Genomic DNA, 22,067 nt, shown 5'->3' on the forward strand with positions numbered 1-22,067 from the left:
AGTTTAATCTCCGGTCAGAGCAGAGCCAAGCCAGAGTCAGCCAAATGTCTGCTTGAGCACAAGGCCCGCTGTGTCAGGTCTTCCTCCAGTGTGTAGTGATGTGCAGCTGCTCCAGAGTTACAGTACGAGACCACAGTGAAGATCAGGAAGTGACTCAGTGGTATAATGAAGAGAGACGCTGGTGCAGTCGTGTTGTCATGATGGATCAGTGACTGTGTTTTTGATTCACTACATTGACTTTATACCAGACAGACTTTACATAACAGATCTGTTCACAGCTTGCTGTAGGGTTGTAATGTGTTGTGCTACCTTCAGGCAGCTGTTGGTTTCACTTCATTACAGTTCACAGTGAGAATCCGACTGCAGAGCCCTGAAACTGTAGTAATTATTGTGTCTACATTTACTGTTGTCAGAGTGATAGATTTATTCATTATAACAGATTTTGCTGCGACATCATGAATATTGTAGGATCCAGTAAAGAACAGATATTTGTTATGAACTCTCTTTGTGTGAGTTTGAACTGAAAGTTTACACTTAAACCACCATGTTGTGTTGTTGTGTTGTTGTATTGCTTCCCCCAGCCGGCTGTCACACTGTGTGTGTTGTGTGTCCTCAGGTGATCCAGAAGGACCTGCAGGACTGTGAAGCCCACATCATAGCGCTGGAGACTCTAGTCTCATCCAGCCCGAGCAACAGGACTCAGTTTGAGAGGCTGTGTGCTGACTGGAAACAACTGCACACAGCAGTCAGGGTGAGAGAGGACAGAGTTTCAAATGGACCAAATTCTGACTTAAAGTGGCAGCAGACATTTTCTTTATATTAACAATGGATCAAATGACTGTTTGAGGGGGGTAAGACACTCACATCATCACCACATCAGCTCCTCTGACCTTTGCTCTGTCTTTCAGGTCATGTTGTGGTTTTACAGCCTGAATCTCTGCTGTTTTAGTTCAGTTACATTAGATTTAACTAAACAGCTGTAAAAGAGAACCCCACTAGCATTGCACTCCTCAAACATTATTGGCTTCACACTTGACAGCTCTTTTTATCGATACCGTCCTTTTTATTCCTTATGTTCTTCTTCCCACGCCTCCAGGAGGAGCGCTGGGCTTTGAAGCCAATTAGACATCGTGGCCAAACCGTGTAATTACACCGTCATGTGATGCTCAGAGGCCCAGCAGGACCTCAAGCTTACATTGTGACAGAAGTGGCTCTAAAATGGTAGAAACATTTAATTTCTGAGCGTCACAACCTTGAAATGATTAATTTCACCACCAGAATTTGATCCAGTTCAGTCTGATAACATTTGAAAAGTTTGGAAGAGCTTCATGATTAACTTGTTTTACAATTATGGCCATTTGAATTAGCCCAGAGTTAAACTGTAAGTTAGACGACATGGCCGGTCAGAGTCGTCAGTGTTCAGCATGCTCCACAGGACCAACAGTTAGGAGATCTGGGTCATTTTATGTCTGGGAGTTCTTAACGTTTTGGCTTTATGCACCACTGATCAGCTTTCATATGTATGAACAGGACTCCCTCCAGTTCTCATTATTGATTTATTCATCCACCTCGTCAAAGGATCTAACCTGACCTCTGACAGTGTGGTTGAGATACGAGTCAGTTACTGTATATGACTTATACTCCACAGACAGACTGTTTCATTTCAAACCTGAGCATTTATCAGACTTCACACAGCTCCATTTGGAGACACTACAGGCTTAATACACTGATACAGTAGTACTCTTTAGGGTTGGGTGAATTGCCATATGAAGATGATTTTTACAGTGAAACATCGTGATGGACGATGACATCGTTGTTTATGAACTTGAGGCAGTAGTTGTGTATTAGCTCACCACTGTAGCTGACACTGTTTCCCACTGTTGCTCTGACATGAACCTCCAACTGTGTCACCCTGCAGAGGAAACTATGTTACAACGGTCAGGGATTAGTAGTCCATGGCTGTCAGCCATCGCTGACGGCCGATGGCATCGGTCATCGACCCAGTCCTCGTACTCCCCCCACACCTGGAAGCTCAGTTTAATGAGTCAGATCAATGGTGTTCCTGTCGGGACTTCAGAGCAGGAGTAATTTTCTACCAGCTGTTTAATCTATGTGGAGAAGTTGAGCTGGTAACTCCACAGAGCCCAAACATCTGGACTCCTTGCTCATTGTTCTTTGGGACTTTAACAGAGCAAACCTCAGCCATGAACTGATCACCGTAAAACTGTTAGTGCAGCATCTGTCACAATATGGGAATTTAAAGTCTCTTTCTACATGACTGCAGCACTTGCACATATTGCCAATGCATATCATGACCTTTCAAAAGTTTTGACTGCCTCTGACTGTCCCACTCATCTTTTCTGCTGTTTGCAGGCGAAGGTCCATGAGAGTGAGGAGAGCATCGTAGACCACGAGAGCTTCCACGACAGTCTGCTGAACATAGAGAAGTGGCTGATGATCATGAAGCAGAAGCTGGAGTCCTTCCACAGCCCTGCTGGACAGTGGAGCATCGAGGGTCGCCAGCACGAAGCTGAGGTGTGTGTCTGTGTGTGTGACTGTGTGTGTGACCGTGTGTGTGTTCTTGCACATCTGTTCTCCAGCACAGACACTCTCCTCCACACATTAAGAGACACATATTTGTGGTGGACACAACAATACAAACAATTTTCCGAAGAGAACATTATGGAACATGTTATAGATCTCATATAATGCTACTGACAGGCCAGATGATGTCGTCCCTCAGTACAGTATTCTGAAAAATAATCAAATATTTATGTTGAGGTCAGACATGAAATGACTTGGCACCAGTCTGTAAATAAAACCAAACAACAACAGCCGAGGGCTCTGCAGAGTGGTGATTAATTACACATTAGGTCCAGTCATTCAGTTTGATGATAATAACACTGCACTCACCAAATGAATTGCTGAGATAGATGGAGCAAGAAACACAAGCCGAGGGGCAATCAGACAAGGTTTGTTTGTATTAATGAGTTCAGGGTGGAATATGTCTGGGCAGAGACTTTGAGAAAAAGGTTTAAATATTAAGTAAAGTTCAGACACAAAACTCTGTGATACCATCTACTGGTGAAGATCTTCTCTACTGTTGGTTGGCTTTGGAGCTCGTCTGCTGTGGTTTGATGCTTAGTCAGTGAGCGTACCTGACAAGAGTTCAAACAGCTGGACTGACATATGATGACAGTGTAGGTGTGCTGCCTGTGACTCATCACTGTAAATGATTAGTCATGTGTCAGTGTGGAGGGGCTCCCTGTGCAGTGATGCAGTGACACACTGTATGAAGATCACTGACACAAGTGAACTTCATGGTGCTCTGATGTTGATGTTGATGCTGACAGAAATCATGATCATGACAGAGAGGAGATGTTTGTGACGTTCGGTCCGCCCTCCATGTTTATGAAAGTCTTGTCCTCTTCCACAGAGAGCACTGGGAGAGTTTCCAGAGAAGGAGCTTCAGCTGCAGCAGATGGAGGTCCAGGGTCAGGGGGTTCTGGAGAAGACCTCAGCAGAGGGACAGGTTCACATCGTGAGAGACATGAAGCGCCTGCGTGAGTCCTGGTTGGCGCTGTACAACATGAGTCTCAACCTTCACAGGTACCTGAACATCAGGATGATGAGTGTTTTTGTGGTTTGGTTTGTTGCTTCTCTGTCGTCATGTGTTAGACTTACAAGAGACACATGCTGAGGTATGAAGACACTGAACTTGTCTCCATCTTTCTCCTCCAGGCTGCTGAACAGCTCCACAGAGCAGGCAGAGTCTAGCTTATGGAGAGTCGGAGGCCTAGCTGTAGACAACACGTCCATGACAGAGCTGAGTCTGAACCAGGGGGACAGTCAGGCCAGGACAGGGAGCTCAGGGAGCCAGAGAGGACAACTACAAGACAAGCCAGCAGAGGTGTACGGAGCCTTGGATAGTTCTGGGCCTGGGAGAGGAGGACGCTCTGTGGGAGCGGGGGAGACAGCAGGGGAGATGACAGGGCAGGGTTGGTGGCTCCAAGGACATGGTGAGGGTCGCCTCATGCTGGCTGGGCATCCCAGCCCATCAAGGACAGACGGAGACAGTGACCACTCCTTTAGAGGAGATGAAGTAGACTCCTCAGAGTGGAGCATTCGCAGCAGAACAGACCAAAAAGTGTCCAAAGACTCGACTGCTGAAGGAAGCCCTCACAGTGATACACCAACAGGGGGCGACAGCAGCGTCCTGTCTGGAGACAGAGGTGCAACAGCTTTTACCACAAAGGTCAGCTATGAAGAAGGAAGACTGAGCTCCAGAGACGGTCACACGGAGGCAGGGGAAGGCCTGAGTCCAGGAAGAGGGGGAGCGTTCAGAAGTGTGCTCTTCAGAAGAGACGCAGCCAACACATCATCAGCACCAGTGGAACACACAATGGTACCGTTCATGTTCCTGCCTCTCAGTTCACTGTGTAGAGGACTGGGTCCTGTGGTCAGCTATTATTTCTCTGTCCATTTAATCTCATAGTGATACACCCAGTGTTCCCACAGACAGAAGGACAGGAGCCTCCACTACAGGGTTATGTTATGGCTTCCCTTCCTGAATGCAGGGTCCTTTACTGATGAAAGGCTGTCGTAGAAACACCTCACCTTACTGCAGCGCTTTAATGATCTGAAAAACACATCTGAAAGTATTTATTAAGTTGTCACGGCGATGTTCACGAGGACTCGTCGTCGTCTCCTCTCCTTCTAGACGACTAAACCAAAGTTTTCCAGCAAAGTTTATGATAAATATGCTCAGACCTGTTCAGATCAGCTGAGTGGTCACAACATGTCTGCCGGCACTGAACCTAAACTTGATGTTGTCAATTGAATATTCCAGTTAAGTTAATTCAACCATGTTGACAGGCAGAGGATTTTTCAATGACTGGACAGAGGAGGGCTCTTCCTTGTGGCAGTCCAAAATAAACAAGAAAATGAATGTAGGACTATTGACGAGCTGGACACATTTTTCAAGTTCTTTGTGAGGTTTTTCAAGAGTATTCTGATAATGGAAATTCACCAGGACCAACTTATCCTGAGTGTTGTTTTTACAGATAAAATTTGAGATATTCAAATCCCTGGAAAAGATGATGTTTTTTTATTTTTATCAGCAGTCTCAGTCCAGACTGCAGTTTCAGCCACATTTAGAGAACTACTCCAGTAATATTAAAGCAGGCTCACAATGTTCAGAACATATCTTTTGACAGCAGTCATGTGAAAGTTTGACTATAAAACAGCCCGAACTTCAAGCTGAGCAACATTTCTGACCTGCTAGCAATCATCCCATCTTCCGAGAGCCAGATAAGTGATCACTGGGGCCATTAGACATCACAACACCCTCACATTAGACAGAAAATCAGCTCAGTTCTACTTAATGTAATATACTGGGTGGATCTTCCTACATAAATGTATGTTTAGTGGTTGATGGCAGGGCCTGCAGGCAAACTGTGATCAAATTGTCATTAGTAGGCTGCTGGGTGAACTGTCTGTAATGTGAACTGCAGATGATTCACTATTTGCTCAATGAAAAGAGAGTGAGAAGAGTAGCAGTGACCCACAGTTCACTTTTTTCTCCAGTGATTGTCTCAGTTTGACAACAGAGGAGCAGAGAAGTCTGGTGACAATATATCACACATATCCTTACTTCAAACTCAGACTCAGTTGTCGTGGGTTTTGCAGGGAGGCACAGGACAGCACATGTCCAGGAGGAGGGAGTTTGAGGCCTGGCTGTCCAGAGAGAATGAACTCCTCTCAGGGATCCTCAGAACCAAGGGAGCAACGCTCAGTGCCAAAGAAGTCAAGACCCGACAGGACACACTCAAGGTGGGTTTCTGTGAACAGTCAGTCGGTAGTTGTAGAGTGACTCCACCTCTCACTGTGGGACACTGAACTTTTTTAACCAGCTCTTTGAAAAGTGCTTTAATGCTCCTGGTTTAAACCCTCATCTAGCAGCAGATGGATCACATTAAATTATTAAACTGTTGAAGTGCAGACAATAGCATCACCTCTTTCTCTGTGTGTTTGTGTCTGTTTACCATTAACTCACTAATGATGAAGGCCAGGTTATATATAAATAAATACACTGCTCAATCACACATCAGATCTTGATGAACAAATTATTCAAGTTTAAAATCATTACTGATGTACATTGTTTAATGTGTAGAACAAAATGACGTAACAACAGTCAGTGGAAACCAAAATCATGAACCCATCAAGGGCTGGATTCAAAATCACACCCAAAATGAAAATCACAAGCTGATTCAACTCATCATGTGACTCAGTAGTGTGTTCGGCCCCGAGTGCCTGTAAGCACTCCAGACAACATCTGGGCACGCAGCTGATGAGTCTGTGGATGGTGTCCTGGGGGATCTCCTCCCAGACCTGGATCAGGGCAGCAGTGAGCTCCTGGACAGTCTGTGTTGGAACTTGGAGGGGTCGGATGCACCGATACATAACGTCCCATAGGTGCTCAATTGGATTTAGGTCAGGGGAACAACAGGGCCAGTCAATGGCATCAATGCCTTCATCATCCAGGAACTGCCTCCACACTCTGAACACATGAGGTCAGGCTGTTGTCCATGGCTATAGCTGTTGTCCATGGCTGTAGTTGTTGTCCATGGCTATAGTTGTTGTCCATGGCTGTAGTTGTTGTCCATGGCTGTAGTTGTTGTCCATGGCTATAGCTGTTGTCCATGGCTGTAGTTGTTGTCCATGGCTATAGTTGTTGTCCATGGCTGTAGTTGTTGTCCATGGCTGTAGTTGTTGTCCATGGCTATAGCTGTTGTCCATGGCTGTAGTTGTTGTCCATGGCTATAGTTGTTGTCCATGGCTATAGTTGTTGTCCATGGCTGTAGTTGTTGTCCATGGCTATAGTTGTTGTCCATGGCTGTAGTTGTTGTCCATGGCTATAGTTGTTGTCCATGGCTGTAGTTGTTGTCCATGGCTATAGTTGTTGTCCATGGCTGTAGCTGTTGTCCATGGCTGTAGCTGTTGTCCATGGCTGTAGCTGTTGTCCATGGCTGTAGCTGTTGTCCATGGCTGTAGTTGTTGTCCATGGCTGTAGTGTTCTGGCAGGATAAACTGACAGGCCTTTGTTAACACGCTGCTGCTGCCTGAAGCAGTTGTTGAGTGTGTGCCACCAACTTGTGCCGCTAAGAGAGAACTAATGGGAAAATCATGTTCTGTTCGCCCGAGACATCTCATTACTTCAGTGTGAGTGCACTTAAAGTAATTAATGAGGTCAAGTAGAGGACCCTGGATCCCATTTTACCAAAAATGTAATGGATGATAATGTCTGAAATAATATGCTGATGGTAGTGTACGGTGGTGTAATGAATGTGAGGTGCTGCTCAGGTCGGTCACCTGTGGCAGTATGCAGAGACTTATCAGTATCTCACAGCAGTACTGTTGAGCTACTGTTAAGTGTCATCATGCTTCAGTTACACTCATGTGTTTGTCTGCATGAATGTACCACATGTGAGGCACTGATAAGAGAGCTCATGTATAAATGTATGAGTAGATTAAATAGAGTAGATCCAAGCCAAAGCGGCACATGTAAAGCTGTAGACATGTGGTCTGTTGGTGCCTCCTGACAAAGACCATCCCCACAGGTGGTGATGGAAATATGTACACACAGTCTGAACTGAACAGTCATTCCCGGAGAACAAGCTCCAGTATTAGTGGTATTTTTCTAAGTATTATAGAACTTGTGTTGGTTTTTAATGATTACCACAACACTCGTTTTCCCTCATCAGCTTGTTTGAACTGCTCACTCTGAAGTTGTGATTGCCTGAAGGTTTGGAAAAGCCAAAGAAGTCATCATGAAACTAGAACACACTGCTGAATCTTTTTTCTTTCTTTATGCTGGAGAAAAATCATTATCCTGTAGTGATCTGTGACCTGCTTTGATTGTCAAATGTTTGAGTCTGTTGATGAAATGCTTTTTTCTTGTTTTGCTGATTGGAAAGCAACTTTTGTGGATAAAAGGTTCAGTTTTTCAGCACCTTGTATTGCTCATCATTTCTGAACTGCAGCAGAAGGGACAGGCTCAGGAACTTTCTGAACTAGTGCAGTACAGCTAAAACTCTGTGCTTTGTCCTGGTGCAGGCTCTGAGGGCAGGGGTGCCCTGGGGTCAGGAGCAGTTCCAGCTGCTGCTGGAGGAGAGTCAGGGCAGCGAGGCTGGTCCAGGACCAGCAGAGGATGTGTCTCTGGAGGATCTTCGCTACCGCTGGATGCTCCACAAGTCCAAACTGAAGGACATGGGAGACATCAGGGCCAGGACCAGTGCCAAGGTGAGAGGGGCAACCCTGACAGGGAGCGTGCGTCATCATCATTATCAAGCTTTCTCTCTGTCGATATCAGTTCTGATGCAAATAATACAGAGTCGAGTCAAAGGACAGGGATGTAGAGAAGGAGAACATGGAGCTCAAAGAGTAGTGAGGAGAAACCTGTCTTCATACTAAGATTAAGATTAAGATTAAGATTAACTTTATTGTCCCACAATGTGGGAAATTTGTTCTGGGCCATTCGCCCATGTTGCAGCCACAAGTAACACAGAACATGCAATTACACACAATCACATACAATAGATATGCACATCTGTATCATACAAAGTGCCAGAGAGTGGTCACTGCCTCTGTCTGGAGGTGTCACCTTTTCTTCTAGCTACCAGCTGCACGCCGTTACAAGCTGCACGCCGACATGTTGACTGTGTGTAGTTTTTCTATACTATGTGACCCGTGGTCAGCTCAATAATGTTAAACGTGTTTTCAGATTATTTACTGAAGGTCTAAATATTTTAATTATGAAGGTATTAATACAAAAGTCACTGAACTTGATGTGGAAACTTGTCTTTAAATGCTCTTGTGTCAGACTCTAGCATTAACTACTGTCTCTTCAGTGGGATGAGTTGTCATGGTACCTGCTGTTGTTCACCACAGGGTGGCAGTCTAACACATTAAGTCACTGCCTGCTCTGTGACTTAATGTGTATCTGTGAAGTAGCTGCAGCTCAGTAGACTCAGTGACTGAGTCTTCTCCAGATGTTTTCACAAACTTCAGAAGAACTGTGCAGGCTGTGCAGCAGTGTGGTGCTGCATGAGTCAGTGGTCAGTGAGAGCTGCAGTGTGGTTGGACTTTAGCATGATAACACAGTGCACACTGTTAGTGTGTGTCAATCTGCCTGAATGTTTCTACACAGTTACCACTGTGAATTGATTCAGAACTGTTTTAACTCTGCAGAGCGTCCGAGCCAAACAGGAGGAGCCAGCCATCGCAGCGAAGGTGCAGAAGGTAACATAACAGTATTTATGTTAAACAGAGCTGAGCCTCATTATGGTGAAGATAGTTATCAGAAATAACTTTTAGTCTTTTCTCACACAAAAACATGTTTTTATAGAATTAACTTGTGAATAAAGAGTATTTCATTTGGTTGACCTAGTTATATATAATTAACAGTTTAATAAAGTTAATAAACTGTAGATGTCAAGCTTTTTTAAAAAGTCCTGATGATGATCTGTGTGCTGCTAGTTGTCCAGCATAAACACAGACACCAGAATTTCTTTGCCAGTACTTTAAAAACCTTGGATCACTAATATCAGATCCAGTGTAGGCATGTGAACACAGCAGGAGCTGCTCCTCATGGTGCAGGTGTTGTTGGTTTGAACAGATACTGTACGATGATATACGCCTGTAAAATACAGGTGTGTGTATTAAAGATATATAGTTTAACACGGTGCTCAGACCTATCTGACGTTACTGCATTAATGAGGTATGAAAGCATCAAACATGTGCTTTAGATGAATGAGATGTATACACACACATTGGTCCTATTTTGACGTGTAAGTCACAAACATCTTTCTTGGTGATGCTCAGAGGTCTGAGGTTGTTCTTTGTTATGTAAGCGGTTATGCTTCGTGCTTATTGTTATTTCATTAGTTAGTTTGTTTGTTTGTCTGTTTTGTTTTGGAGATTAAACCTGTTGGAGGCGTTCAGGAGGTGCACGTCCTGCAGATGGCGCTCTGTCTTTAGTCTTACATGCTGTGGTTCCTGTCACTGTTCATCCTAAACCCACTTCTTTTTATTCCAAAGCTACTAGAAACATCAATGTGTTCTTCCTGTGTGTCTGATTAGAGAGTGGGTCAGTCTTAACCCTCTGAACCGAGTGCTGTCCTGCATTCATTTGACATATTGAATCTCCCAGAGGCCAAACACCTGACCTGACCACCCAGGACTGGCGTCAAATCAAGCATATCGAACCAGCCCTCCAACCCCCCATTCATTTAGTGAGCAGTGGGTGGTGAGCAGCAGATTAAAGAAAGCCTCCCTGTTGACCCCTCAGACGCTCAAACAGCCCTCCAAACATTCCTCTTCACACTCTGTTCACACGGTCTCTACAGGCTGAGGGTGCTGCTGCTGCTGTCACCAGCCTTTATCCTCAGAGAGGCTGACTGCTTTATTGACAGGATGGTTTGTTGAGTCACATCATTTGCTTTTCTCTCTCATGCCTTGAAGCACAAACACATAGGTATTTATGATACCTCATGGTATTTCTGATGTAATGCACAAATTCTGTGACTTTAAGGTCTTTATAGAATGTAATATGTATATATGTATATACACCAAACAGACTAACACAAGTGAAATGAGCTCCTGTTTGATCCCTTTTAAAGATGAACAGTAGTAGTTAGTAATAATTTCCCTGCTGGACTTTTACTGTAACACATCTGCAGGAAATGACTTAATGGATGGTCACGAAACAACCATCAGAAAATGTTTTTGAAATGAGAAAGTAAATGTTTCCTGTTAGTTATCACAGTGAAGCTAGTTCTGTCCTGTCACCATCAGCACAGATACAGATACTTTACATACTGCAGGATTCACGACCAGTGTCCTCTGTCATGTGTTGCAGCAGGTTGAGGTTGTGTGTTGTGAAACACACACATACCTTTGCCCAGTGAGTGTTTGTCATGGAGGTATGGTTAGCTAGTTTCACTTCCTCTTCCATCAATCATTAACCTTTACACACACAGTCCAACATACTCCACATGACTTCTGTCCCTGTGTCCACAACAGAGCAGACACACTCCGTCCATCTCAAGTGTTTGACCACATTTCTGTCCTGTTCAACTGTTTCCTCCCTGCTGTGAGACGCCAGCACCATTAAAATGGCTACAGATAAGCAGGGTTTGAGCTCTATCAGTTGATTAATGTAATCACTGAAGCCTGTTTGGACAGATTGTCTGCAACATCCATCAAGTTAAATGTAAGACTTTGAAGAATCAACATGCAAACACTGATATTACATTTTCAGTGAAAAATCCAAAGATGGAAACAATGAGCTTCTCTAAACTCTAAAACTAAAGTAGGATTGAACGAAACATACAATCATTAGTGATTTAAATGTCCCTGCACCACCATCCATCCAGTAGTCTGTGAATACTGCAGAAGGCTTCTTCACTACAGCAACAGTGGCTGAGGTTATGGGTACTCTAGTATTTAGAGCCAATCACTTTACCAAAAATGATTTCTACGAAACAAAGATGAAATGATAACACTGATAGCTCAGACATACAGTCACATTCAAAAGTTTCCATCCACTTGTAAAGAACATGTTCATCATGTCAGCCTTCACTTCCAGTGAGTCCTACAGCTCTCATGTTTCTGTGATGAATGAGTGGAACACAAACTACTTTCTCATAAAAACATTCATGAAGTTTGGTTCAGTCATGAATTTATTATAGTTCTTCTGAAAATAACATAATAAGTAACTTAAAGGATGTATTTAGGTGATTATAGAAAGTTGTGTCAATCAAATGTTCTTTGTAGCATCTTGACTTCTTCTCAGTGGTTCTGATACTGGGCCCATTCTATGTTTCGTTTGACCAACTGTCACTGCCACGGTCAGGAAGAAAACACAAACTATCACCTGCTGCTGAGAGAAAACTGGTCAGGATGGTCAAGAGTCATTCAAAAACCACTAAAAAGCAAGAAGCTGCTGGAAGACAGGTGTCAGTGTCCACAGTCAAGTGTGTTTTACATCAACATGAGCTGAGAGGCTGCTGTGTTGAGAGAAGCTCTCGCTCCAGACACAGCACCTTAAAGCTCCACTGAAGTTTGCTGCTGATCACATGGACAAAGAAAAATCCTTCTGGAGGAAAACTCTGTGGTCACATGAAACAAAAACTGAGTTGTTTGGTCACAATGAGCAGCAATATGTTTGGAGGAGAGAAGGTGAGGCCTTTAACTCCAAGAACACCAAACCTGCTGTCCCGCATGGTGCTGGTAGAGTTCTGCTGTGGGGCGGTTCTGCTGCCAGTGGATCTGCTGCTCTAACGAAAGTACATGGAATAATAAAGAAGGAGGATTATCTCATGATTTATACTGATTCAACCATTGAATCAGTAAAAAAATTATGAAATATGAGGAACAATACTTCCAGCATTAGAAGCTTTTACCACTTTGCAGCTTGACTCGACATCAAACCATCGTTTGACACTGTCAAGGCGCTCAGAGGGTCATTAACAACTATCATACAGTATGAGACAGTGGTTCATTGGACGTTATGTTCATAATCATCATTTTTAGATAGTAAATGTTAAATACATGATAGATATAACAAGTTGAACTATGATAACAGTGTCTCGGGTCTCTGGTGTATGAGGCACTGCACTGAGCCACTCTGATGAGTTTTAGCAAATATTCACACCACAGTCCTTCAGATAAACACCTCAAAGATTCCTCCATCTGTTCATATTTGACGCTGGTCCTTCGCAGGCAAGTGTTTTGCTTTTCATTAGATTATTTCCAGTGAGGACGGTAAAGCAGGCTTCATAAAGTGAGGGAGAAGCGTGGGCAGTGAACATGAGTCACAGAACAACTGTCTGAGTGTAGAGGATGGAGCTGAATCTACTGTGGGGCATGATGTTTCTGACTGTGTGGGTGAGATGCTTCTGCTTTCATCTTCACAAGAGTTTATATTTTGTTTTTAGATTTCTGAGCAAATAATCGCAAATTCATCCAGTCACTGTTTTTATATTTCACACACTGACAAACTAAAACATCCCAAACACTCTGAGGAATCTGCAGCAGAAACCTGAAAGAGCAGCAGAGGCACATGTGGGTGTGCAGTCTCTAAAGGTAGAGCTTGGTGTAACCAGTACCTGTTACTATGAAGTACAGTATGAGGGAATACATAATATAAGGTAACTTTAAAGTCTGGACCAGAATCAGAAGTACAGCAGGAGACAAGAGGCTGGGTGACCGGAGGACTCGAGCACAGAAACACAGCTGTAAATACGAACTGATTAAACTGTATCCTATCCTGTATCCTCATCCTAACTGTATTAAACAGTTAGGATGAGGTCGTGAGCAGTTAGGATGAGGTCGTGAGCAGTAAGGATGAGGTTGTGAGAAGTTAGGATGAGGTCGTGAATGGTTAGGATGAGGTCGTGAGCGGTTAGGATGAGGTTGTGAGCGGTTAGGATGAGGTCACGAGCGGTTAGGATGAGGTCACGAGCGGTTAGGGTGAGGTCTTGTACAGTTAGGATGAGGTGGTGAACAGTTAGGATGAGGTCTTGTACAGTTAGGATGAGGTCGTGAACAGTTAGGATGAGGTGGGTGTGGGTGTGGGCTGGATGAGGACGTGAGCAGTTAGGATGAGGTAGTGAACAGTTAGGATGAGGTGGTGAACAGTTAGGATGAGGTGGTGAACAGTTAGGATGAGGTCTTGAACAGTTAGGATGAGGTCGTGAACAGTTAGGATGAGGTAGTGAACAGTTAGGATGAGGCAGCGAACAGTTAGGATGAGGTAGTGAACACTTAGGATGAGGCAGTGAACAGTTAGGATGAGGTAGTGAGCAGTTAGGATGAGGTCGTGAACAGTTAGGATGAGGTAGTGAACAGTTAGGATGAGGTAGTGAACAGTTAGGATGAGGTCGTGAGCAGTTAGGATGAGGTCGTGAACAGTTAGGATGAGGTCGTGAGCAGTAAAGGATGAGGTCGTGAGCAGTAAAGGATGAGATAGTGAGCAGTAAAGGATGAGGTAGTGAACAGTTAGGATGAGGTAGTGAACAGTTAGGATGAGGTCGTGAACAGTTAGGATGAGGCAGTGAACAGTTAGGATGAGGTAGTGAGCAGTTAGGATGAGGTAGTGAACAGTTAGGATGAGGTCGTGAACAGTTAGGATGAGGCAGTGAACAGTTAGGATGAGGTAGTGAACAGTTAGGATGAGGCAGTGAACAGTTAGGATGAGGTAGTGAGCAGTTAGGATGAGGTCGTGAACAGTTAGGATGAGGTAGTGAACAGTTAGGATGAGGTAGTGAACAGTTAGGATGAGGTAGTGAACAGTTAGGATGAGGCAGTGAACAGTTAGGATGAGGCAGTGAGCAGTTAGGATGAGGTCGTGAACAGTTAGGATGAGGTCGTGAACAGTTAGGATGAGGTAGTGAACAGTTAGGATGAGGTCGTGAGCAGTTAGGATGAGGTCGTGAACAGTTAAGATGAGGTCGTGAACAGTAAAGATGAGGTCGTGAACAGTTAGGATGAGGTCCTGAGCAGGTTGGAATCCAGGTACTCGATGTACAGTATGTTCACAATCACACTGAAAATAATAATCTAACATAACAAACTGTCAAAATAAAATAAAGACCCAGGTGTAGTTTAAAGTCTTGAGTCATTTCCACAGTTTTGTCTCTGAATGATTGAACCTACATGACATTCAGCGTGTGACAGTGCATTAATGTGTCTTCTCTGTGTTGTTGCAGAAGCCCAGCTTGTTGCATCGGGTCTGTCGGCTGGCTCTTCCTCTGTGGCTCCTCCTCCTCGCTCTGCTGCTGCTCGCCTTCCTGCTGCCTCTCATGGATGAAGGCAACAGCTGCTCGCTCTCCAACAACTTCGCCCGATCCTTCAACATCATGCTGCGTTACGACGGACCTCCACCTACATAGGAATCCTTCTCTGGACGGCACAAGATAGAGTAATACCTGTTTTATGTCACTATAATGGACCCTGGGTTATGTAGGAAACGTTTTACGACTTACTGTAGGATCCCACATTGCCTCACCCTGTTATCATGCGTGACTGTAACAGACCACAAACAGGACCAGAGGCTGTGCAGCTTCAGAAACTAAAAGCTTTACTGTTTACAGAAACATCCAGTGAATCAGTGACATATGTCTCCTTCTTTAAATCGTCTGTACTAGGAAGCACCACAGTCTGTGAAGGAAAACCAAACCTAGAGTAGTACGCAAATATGCAAACAACAAGTCTGTCAGTACCCTGATCATCTATTCGGACAAATGTCCTCACATCCCAGACGTCTTTGCAGCTCAGGGTGCTTTCACATCAGGGACTCGGGCTCAGATCCGAGTATAATTGAACCCAAAATCCAGTTCGTTTGATTAGTGTGAACACAATTGTACCGAGTTCAGTTCGCATGAGGTGTGAAAGCGATGGTACCAAAGCACTGCAGTGGACTGCTGTGGCTGTGTGCTGGAGACAAGTGTTTGCTTCTTCTGCTTTGTGTATGTTGGTGGATGGCAGGCTCACTAGCTACATACACAAGTGTACCCGAGTATGAAAAGGCATTACTGGTGTGAAAGCTGTCAGCAGGAGAGATGGGGGGGGGGGGGGGCAGTCGTACTCTAGCATGGTACCAAAGAATCGTACCTAATGTGAAAACACCCTTAAAAATCATCAACTGTTAGCTACGACTCAAAGTAGCTATCATGAAGAATCAACCAGACTCCAGTTAGGACTACAAATCCCAGGCTCAGTCTAAGAATGTCAGAGTATCATAACGAGACCATCCAAGTTGTAAAATCTGTAAAAACCAAAGCTCGTAGCTTCATGCAACACGACGGCTCACACCTGATCCTGACAGCCTCTTCTATCAGTCACACTGAGAACAGGTAGTTCTCAGTGTGGACACACACGTGCTTCACTGATTCACTGACAAAAAGCATGAAGAATCATGAGCCCAGGAAAGAAAGACATCTTCACTCTTACAGTGTTGACGACATGTAGCTCTGCTCCCTCTCACTCTGATCCCTGCTCATAGTTTGACACATGACCTCTTGAAAACCAAATCCACAGCTCTGAGTTCACATTGAGACGATTTAATGTGATAATTAAAAACCAACCAAGTCAAACATGCATAAGAGTATTAGTGCGTGGCTTCATACGGTACATGTGAGGAGGATCCTTGATATTTGAAGAACCAAAAACCCTCCTTTTTCTGTCGTTTTCATGTGGTCCTACTTCGTGTCAGCTTCAGATTTTTAAACTGTTTCTTTTATTGATGCAGGATTAGTCTGATTTTCATACCTCATGTCTCTTCATGAGTCAGTAGGGTTGAAGCAGGTTTCCTTTGTTCTGTTGTTTGTACCTGTGCTGTTTGTACAGTCATCTCATGAGAGCTGTTGACTTATATTTCCTCTCTGGAGGTGCTGTTTTAGCTTGGACACCCTGATCTGTCTCTTTCACAGCCTGAACCACCAGTGAAAACAATTAGAGAGCTGTGCACCGTGGCCCGACAGATTCTTGGCCCACAGTGTGCTGCTGATGGCAGCGCCGGAGCTGTAAACCTTGGCTCCACTTTTTCTGTCCAAACCCAAAATAACTTTAAATAGATTTTGTATCCTGAATTCTTTCTCTTTTCACACCACGCACACTCCTAAAAATACCCAGACACCTCCACATACCCTCACACACACGCTCACTTTGCCTTTTTTGGCTTAGTTCATGTGTGTTATTGACTTATCATGTTTCCGTGGCAACAGTAAGCAAATGAAATTAATCTATTACGTCTTCAGTCTGTTTTTGCTGCGAATTCAAAAGTACTTCAGCATGTTTGTAATTCAGTGTGAAGCTCAGCTTTTGTTGGGGATGAAAGAGGACGAGTGAAGACACCTGAGGACTTAACAGATGTTATTACAGCATAATCATCACATGACATTTTACACATAAACATGTAATATAATACAACTGAAAGATGTAGATGAAGATGATGGGCAGCTTCTCACAACCAGTGTGTTTTTAATTGCATCTATGTTTTTATTTGGTTTTATCTTTTTATCGCTCAAAACAGGAAGAGAGCTGTTCCTTCAGCACCAACAGAGTGTGTTTTGACCTGCGTTCATCACAGAGAATAGCTTTTGTTTAAGCGAGCAATCACTATTTAAATTCAGCTGCAGGATATTTTATAAAAATGCATTTGCACAGCTGACTGAGGGTCATGCACAGCACAGTCAGATGAGCATGACCCCTGATGATCTGTGTAGAGAGCAACAACATCTGGTGAAAAGGAAGGAAACTGTCAATCTCCTATTGGCTCGTCTTTAGTGCCACGTTATGTCATGAACATGGAAAATATTTGTTTATCCACCTGATTGGCTGGCTGGGTATTAAATCAGGTTCTGGACTCTGTGAGGTTTCTCCAAACAACTATAATGGACGAGGCAGAGATGAATCAAACTGTCACTACATGTCAGACATCTTTCTAATACAATCCTCTGCACAACAACACAATCAGTAATGGGAACCATGAAGTTCATGTTGCAGATGCTTTCTCACTGGTGTGTATGGCTAAACACTATTTATGTTCCCGATCTCTTCTCATGCTGTGGTTCTGTTAAGGCCCGTACACTGTCATACATTAGACCATGGAGCCCTGTTGGATGAGATGTGGTCCCAGGTCCCCTTCAGATGTGTTATAACTGAAAGTGTATGAAGCCCATGACCAGACGAGTCTCTTACTTACAGATGGACTCTACTTTAAGATCCACTGTTCTAATGTGTAAATATGCTACATGTAGCATCACATAACAGAGTAAAACACAGTTATCGTTGCCTTAAAGCTTTATGTATATCATCCAGTTAATCAGCTGTTCTCAGTGCCATAACCACATGTATGTAGTCAGTATGTAGCTTTGTAAGCACTGCCAGCCAATGTACTGTATACAGTTATATAACAAGTTAAATATGAGGTTCAGTCCTGTCCTGTGTGTTCATGCTGCACTGTACACTGAGTCAATGATAAGGATCTATGTTACCGCTGCTTGTTGCACTGCTCTTCTATTATGCATGTCCCTTTAGAGAAGCCTATGCAATGCCTGGCTCCATCCTACATTATTGTGTTTCCATTGATACTATATGCAACATATGAAATGACTTGAATCTCCTGAGCACAGCTGGTTCTTTAGATTCAGTCTGTGACAAACATACAGAAGAGACGCTGTCACAGGAACAGTGTGAGTACAAGTGTTATGCAAAACTGTCCTAAATGCCAGAGTCTGTGTTCAGATGGAGGGGTTCATTATTAGAAGTGAGCTTTTTTTGTAAAAGGATACAGTTCTATTTTATTAACTGTGTGAAACAGACCAGAATGCTTCATATTATTCAAGAGAGCTTGTATTTAACCATTTTTTTTATTCTGATCAAATAAAAATGAAATGTAACGGTCTGTCTGTGAGTGTGTGTGTCACAGTGTTGGCTTTAGTCATTTGAGGCAAGCAGCCTTCTCCTTAACATGATTATATAAAGTGTACTGTAAAAGTCTGTCCAGAGCCAACTAGAGGAATAACCACCAGGGGCCCAATGTTTCAACCATGCGTACACGTGTACTTACGCCACTTTCAATGTAGGTTTCCAAATGTATAAAAATCTACGAGCGGTGAGACTGTGTATTGGTACGCATCTTTTACACCGCCACTTTCTACGCAGATTTCTGAATATAAAAATCCACAGAGGGTGAGGATGTGCGTACTGGTACACATCTTTAACACCATGCGTAACATGCACGCAGTCTTTACAGTCTGATTATATGAATAATGTGAATTGGGGTGACATTTTATTTAGAACAGTTTTTTTTTTCACTTTCACATTTTTTTCACTAATTGTGAAAAGACTGCGTATGAATGTCTCTGTTTTGTGTGTACACAGATTTCTACACGTGAACATACAGAGTTTTATACATTTGGCCCCTGGAGTCACATCAGATTCTGCTTCATGAACATAACGTTACAGCGAGGACAGAGACAACCAGAACCAGAACCAGACTCTCTGGCCTGAATTCACACACACACACACACACACACACACACACACGTGATGTGTGTGATTGCTTGCTAGCTTACAGCTAATGCACAGTGAAGTAATATGGGTATGGGAGAATAAACACTTGCACCAGTAAGGTGATTAATGATGCTGCAGTCGAACTGACCTCACTGGTGGTGAACACACCATTTAATAATCGCTAATAAAGTTGTAAACATGACTCGGGTACAAATGTTCATGGTCAAAGTCCACAGCACAAGTGCATTAAGGGTGTGTACAAACCCTTTTGCTGATGAAACAGTGCCAAGTAGGGCACACGGTGTGAAGGGGTTGTATCCAGACTGAAGTGGTCACAGGTGTGTTTTGGTTGTAACATAAATGAAAACAATGAGTGTGTCTTATTCCCTGTCAGAGCCAGGTGCCCCTGCTGCTGTCCCACTGCTTTTTAAACAATGCCACTCATCTTCCTGAGGGGCAGGTATCTGCTCCTCAGCTGCTGGACCTGCTGCCTCAGCCATCTTCCAATCATCTGTCCCATCAACAGCTCTGTGACTGCATATGAGCAAATGCCCTGATATTTCCCCCAGGAAGAAAAGCACCGATTAATAGCGGAAGGGAGGCGTGTGGATGATATAATAGATCTTTAATGAGGAACATACGAATAACACCAGTAATAATGCAAGCGATCCCTTGCAGCAGGTTCATACCAGGAAATTGTTCAGAGTAAAGCAGCTGTGCTGATAAATCCCGAGCTCCATCAGAGCTGTCTACAACAATCTTTTCAGAAGCTAAAAGTTAAGTTTCTCCTAGAGAGTTGCCTCTGTACTGTCAAGTTTGTAACTCTGGCTTTTAGTATTGCTGTTTAAATGCGCCAATATATTTGCTGCAGCGACATTACTGCACACATGGAAGCATTTGAAATAACTGAAAGTAGCCCCTCTAATCATTAAAGCAGAGTGTCGTGTGTGTCTGTTTGGACGCATCTTACTATCTGAATAATTAGATTTTTAAATAGCAGGAAAAATACTGTGCCTTTGACTTCAGACCAGCATTTAGTTGATCTATGGTGTAGTTTCTTTCTGTTACCTCAAGATAGCAATCCGCCATCACTGACTGACCACACATGGAGCGACGCCTGCGAGCTAGTTCAGGCAGGGAAATCAAGCTGCACATAGACATGACATATGACTCCACACTCATCAACCAAGCACACCCTGTCAATTTGCAGACATCATACCCCACATATTGTTATCTCTCTGTTGATGTAATGACATCTCTCTGGTGCTTTTATTTTGGCGGATTAGGAAAAGCATGTGGAACAGCATTGAGACTACCTGGAACAGCCAGTATGTATTACTCTTACATAAATCAGGAAGTTGAGACATCAGTCTGACCCCATTTCACTTTATAAAACCCTGATTTCCTTTATGTGTAATTAGATGTATCCTGTTACTACCTCCTGCTATTATGGGCCACTTTCTCCAGCGACATCATTAGGTTTTCCATCATCTAAACTAAATGCCTGTGTCTGTTTTTGCGAGTGTTGTTGCTTCCATCCGTGTGCGTGCCGCCTCCCACGCTGCTCTCACCTCGCTCTCCCAGCCAGGCCCACCGAGCTGTGCTGCAATCTGGAGCTCACACTCTGCCAAGTACATGGAGCAAAAATACCAGAGCAGCCTCTCTCCCAGAGAAGCTTCCAGTCCTCATCAATCTGCAACATTTGAACACAAAAATCTTCCTAACTCGAACACTAATTGCTGTAACCAACCCACGAGGTTAGGAGTGGATTTTCACATTTCTTCCTCTACAAACAGGCTGATCAGTTCCTCAATGGAGCTGGTGCTGATGTTGTTTTAATGCTAAGAAAAATAACATGATTAAAAGCTTTTTTTCTTCTAATTATATAAACCTTCATTTGTTTTTAAGCAGCTATCACAGAAATTAGTCATTACCAGATTTATCATATTCAACATTATGATGAAATTGTTTGCTATGTTTTTTTTTAAAATCGTAGTCCAACAAAAGAATTATCAGTGCAAATATCTCATTATAAATCGTTATTCATCATTCCTGCTTAATGACTTTTACAACATTTGGGAAATGTGCCTATTGTTTTCTTTTTTTTCTAAGAGGGAGAGTTACATAAGTGTTGGACCTATTTTTCAGTCAGGTGCAGTGACTGTGTACAGCCTTCACTGTGTAGTCGTCAGGTTTGTGATCACTGAGCCTGTACGGAGACCAAAACCAAAATCTGTGCTCACCAACCATATCTGAAAACACTCCGGCTGAAAACACTGCACGGTGCTGAACAGACACACTTTCATTCATCAAAAATGTCTGTGGCATGTTTCTGCTGTGTAAGTGTCATCTTCCCCTTTCTGTTTGTGTTCAGATGAATCAATGAGACACAAACTCGCTTTCCTGTTTGACAAAGAGAAAACGTGTCATGAGATGAAAGTCAAAGTCAGAGTGATCAGACGTCTCCTGCTGGTCAGAGAAAGAAATTTGAATTAAATGAAGCTCTCTCATCTCGACTTCCCCACATCATGTCTTTGTGACTATCTGTTATAGTGGTGGGCGGCACCAGCATGCATAGAGGTTTAATTAACAATGAATGGCATCCTGTAGCTACTCCAGGTGTCATGAGCACGTGACTGTCTCCAACCTGTAAAAGGACCACAATGGAGTTAACAGTGAAGAGGACCACAGTCCAGAGGCACTGGCAAACTGAAGCTAATAAAACCAATATTCTAAAGTTTGAGTGTTTATTTGAGCTTTTAATGATCAGTGTTGTTAAAAGTACTGAAAAGTCATACTTGAGTAAAAGTATAGATATGATGTTAAAATATGACTTTGGTAAAAGTGAAAGTCATCCATCTGACTAGTGCTTGAGTCAAAGTCTGATCATAAATGTTCTTTAATATCATAAGTAATACATGTAGTAGTATGTAGAAGTATTAAGAGTAAAGGTAAGTTATACATATATGTGTGTGTTGTATATCATG

The 22,067-nt window shown here is 43.3% G+C and overlaps 1 protein-coding gene across 1 annotated transcript in view; it reads left to right on the top strand.

Annotated features, from left to right (window-relative positions):
* Nucleotides 1–18,469, top strand: part of syne3 (spectrin repeat containing, nuclear envelope family member 3) — a 39,594-nt gene extending 21,125 nt beyond the window's left edge. Inside the window, exons 11-18 of the mRNA XM_084381951.1 lie at nucleotides 617–751; nucleotides 2,374–2,535; nucleotides 3,437–3,609; nucleotides 3,742–4,405; nucleotides 5,689–5,832; nucleotides 8,116–8,301; nucleotides 9,250–9,300; nucleotides 14,772–18,469. Coding sequence (XP_084238077.1) covers nucleotides 617–751; nucleotides 2,374–2,535; nucleotides 3,437–3,609; nucleotides 3,742–4,405; nucleotides 5,689–5,832; nucleotides 8,116–8,301; nucleotides 9,250–9,300; nucleotides 14,772–14,954 — 1,698 coding nt within the window. The 3' untranslated portion in view covers nucleotides 14,955–18,469. The remainder of the gene's footprint in view (nucleotides 1–616; nucleotides 752–2,373; nucleotides 2,536–3,436; nucleotides 3,610–3,741; nucleotides 4,406–5,688; nucleotides 5,833–8,115; nucleotides 8,302–9,249; nucleotides 9,301–14,771) is intronic.
* The last annotated feature ends 3,598 nt before the right edge of the window (nucleotides 18,470–22,067 follow it).

The sequence above is a fragment of the Pagrus pagrus genome, assembly GCF_965226575.1.
Source record: "Pagrus pagrus genome assembly, chromosome: 18".
In the NCBI taxonomy this organism is placed as follows: Eukaryota; Metazoa; Chordata; class Actinopteri; order Spariformes; family Sparidae; genus Pagrus; species Pagrus pagrus.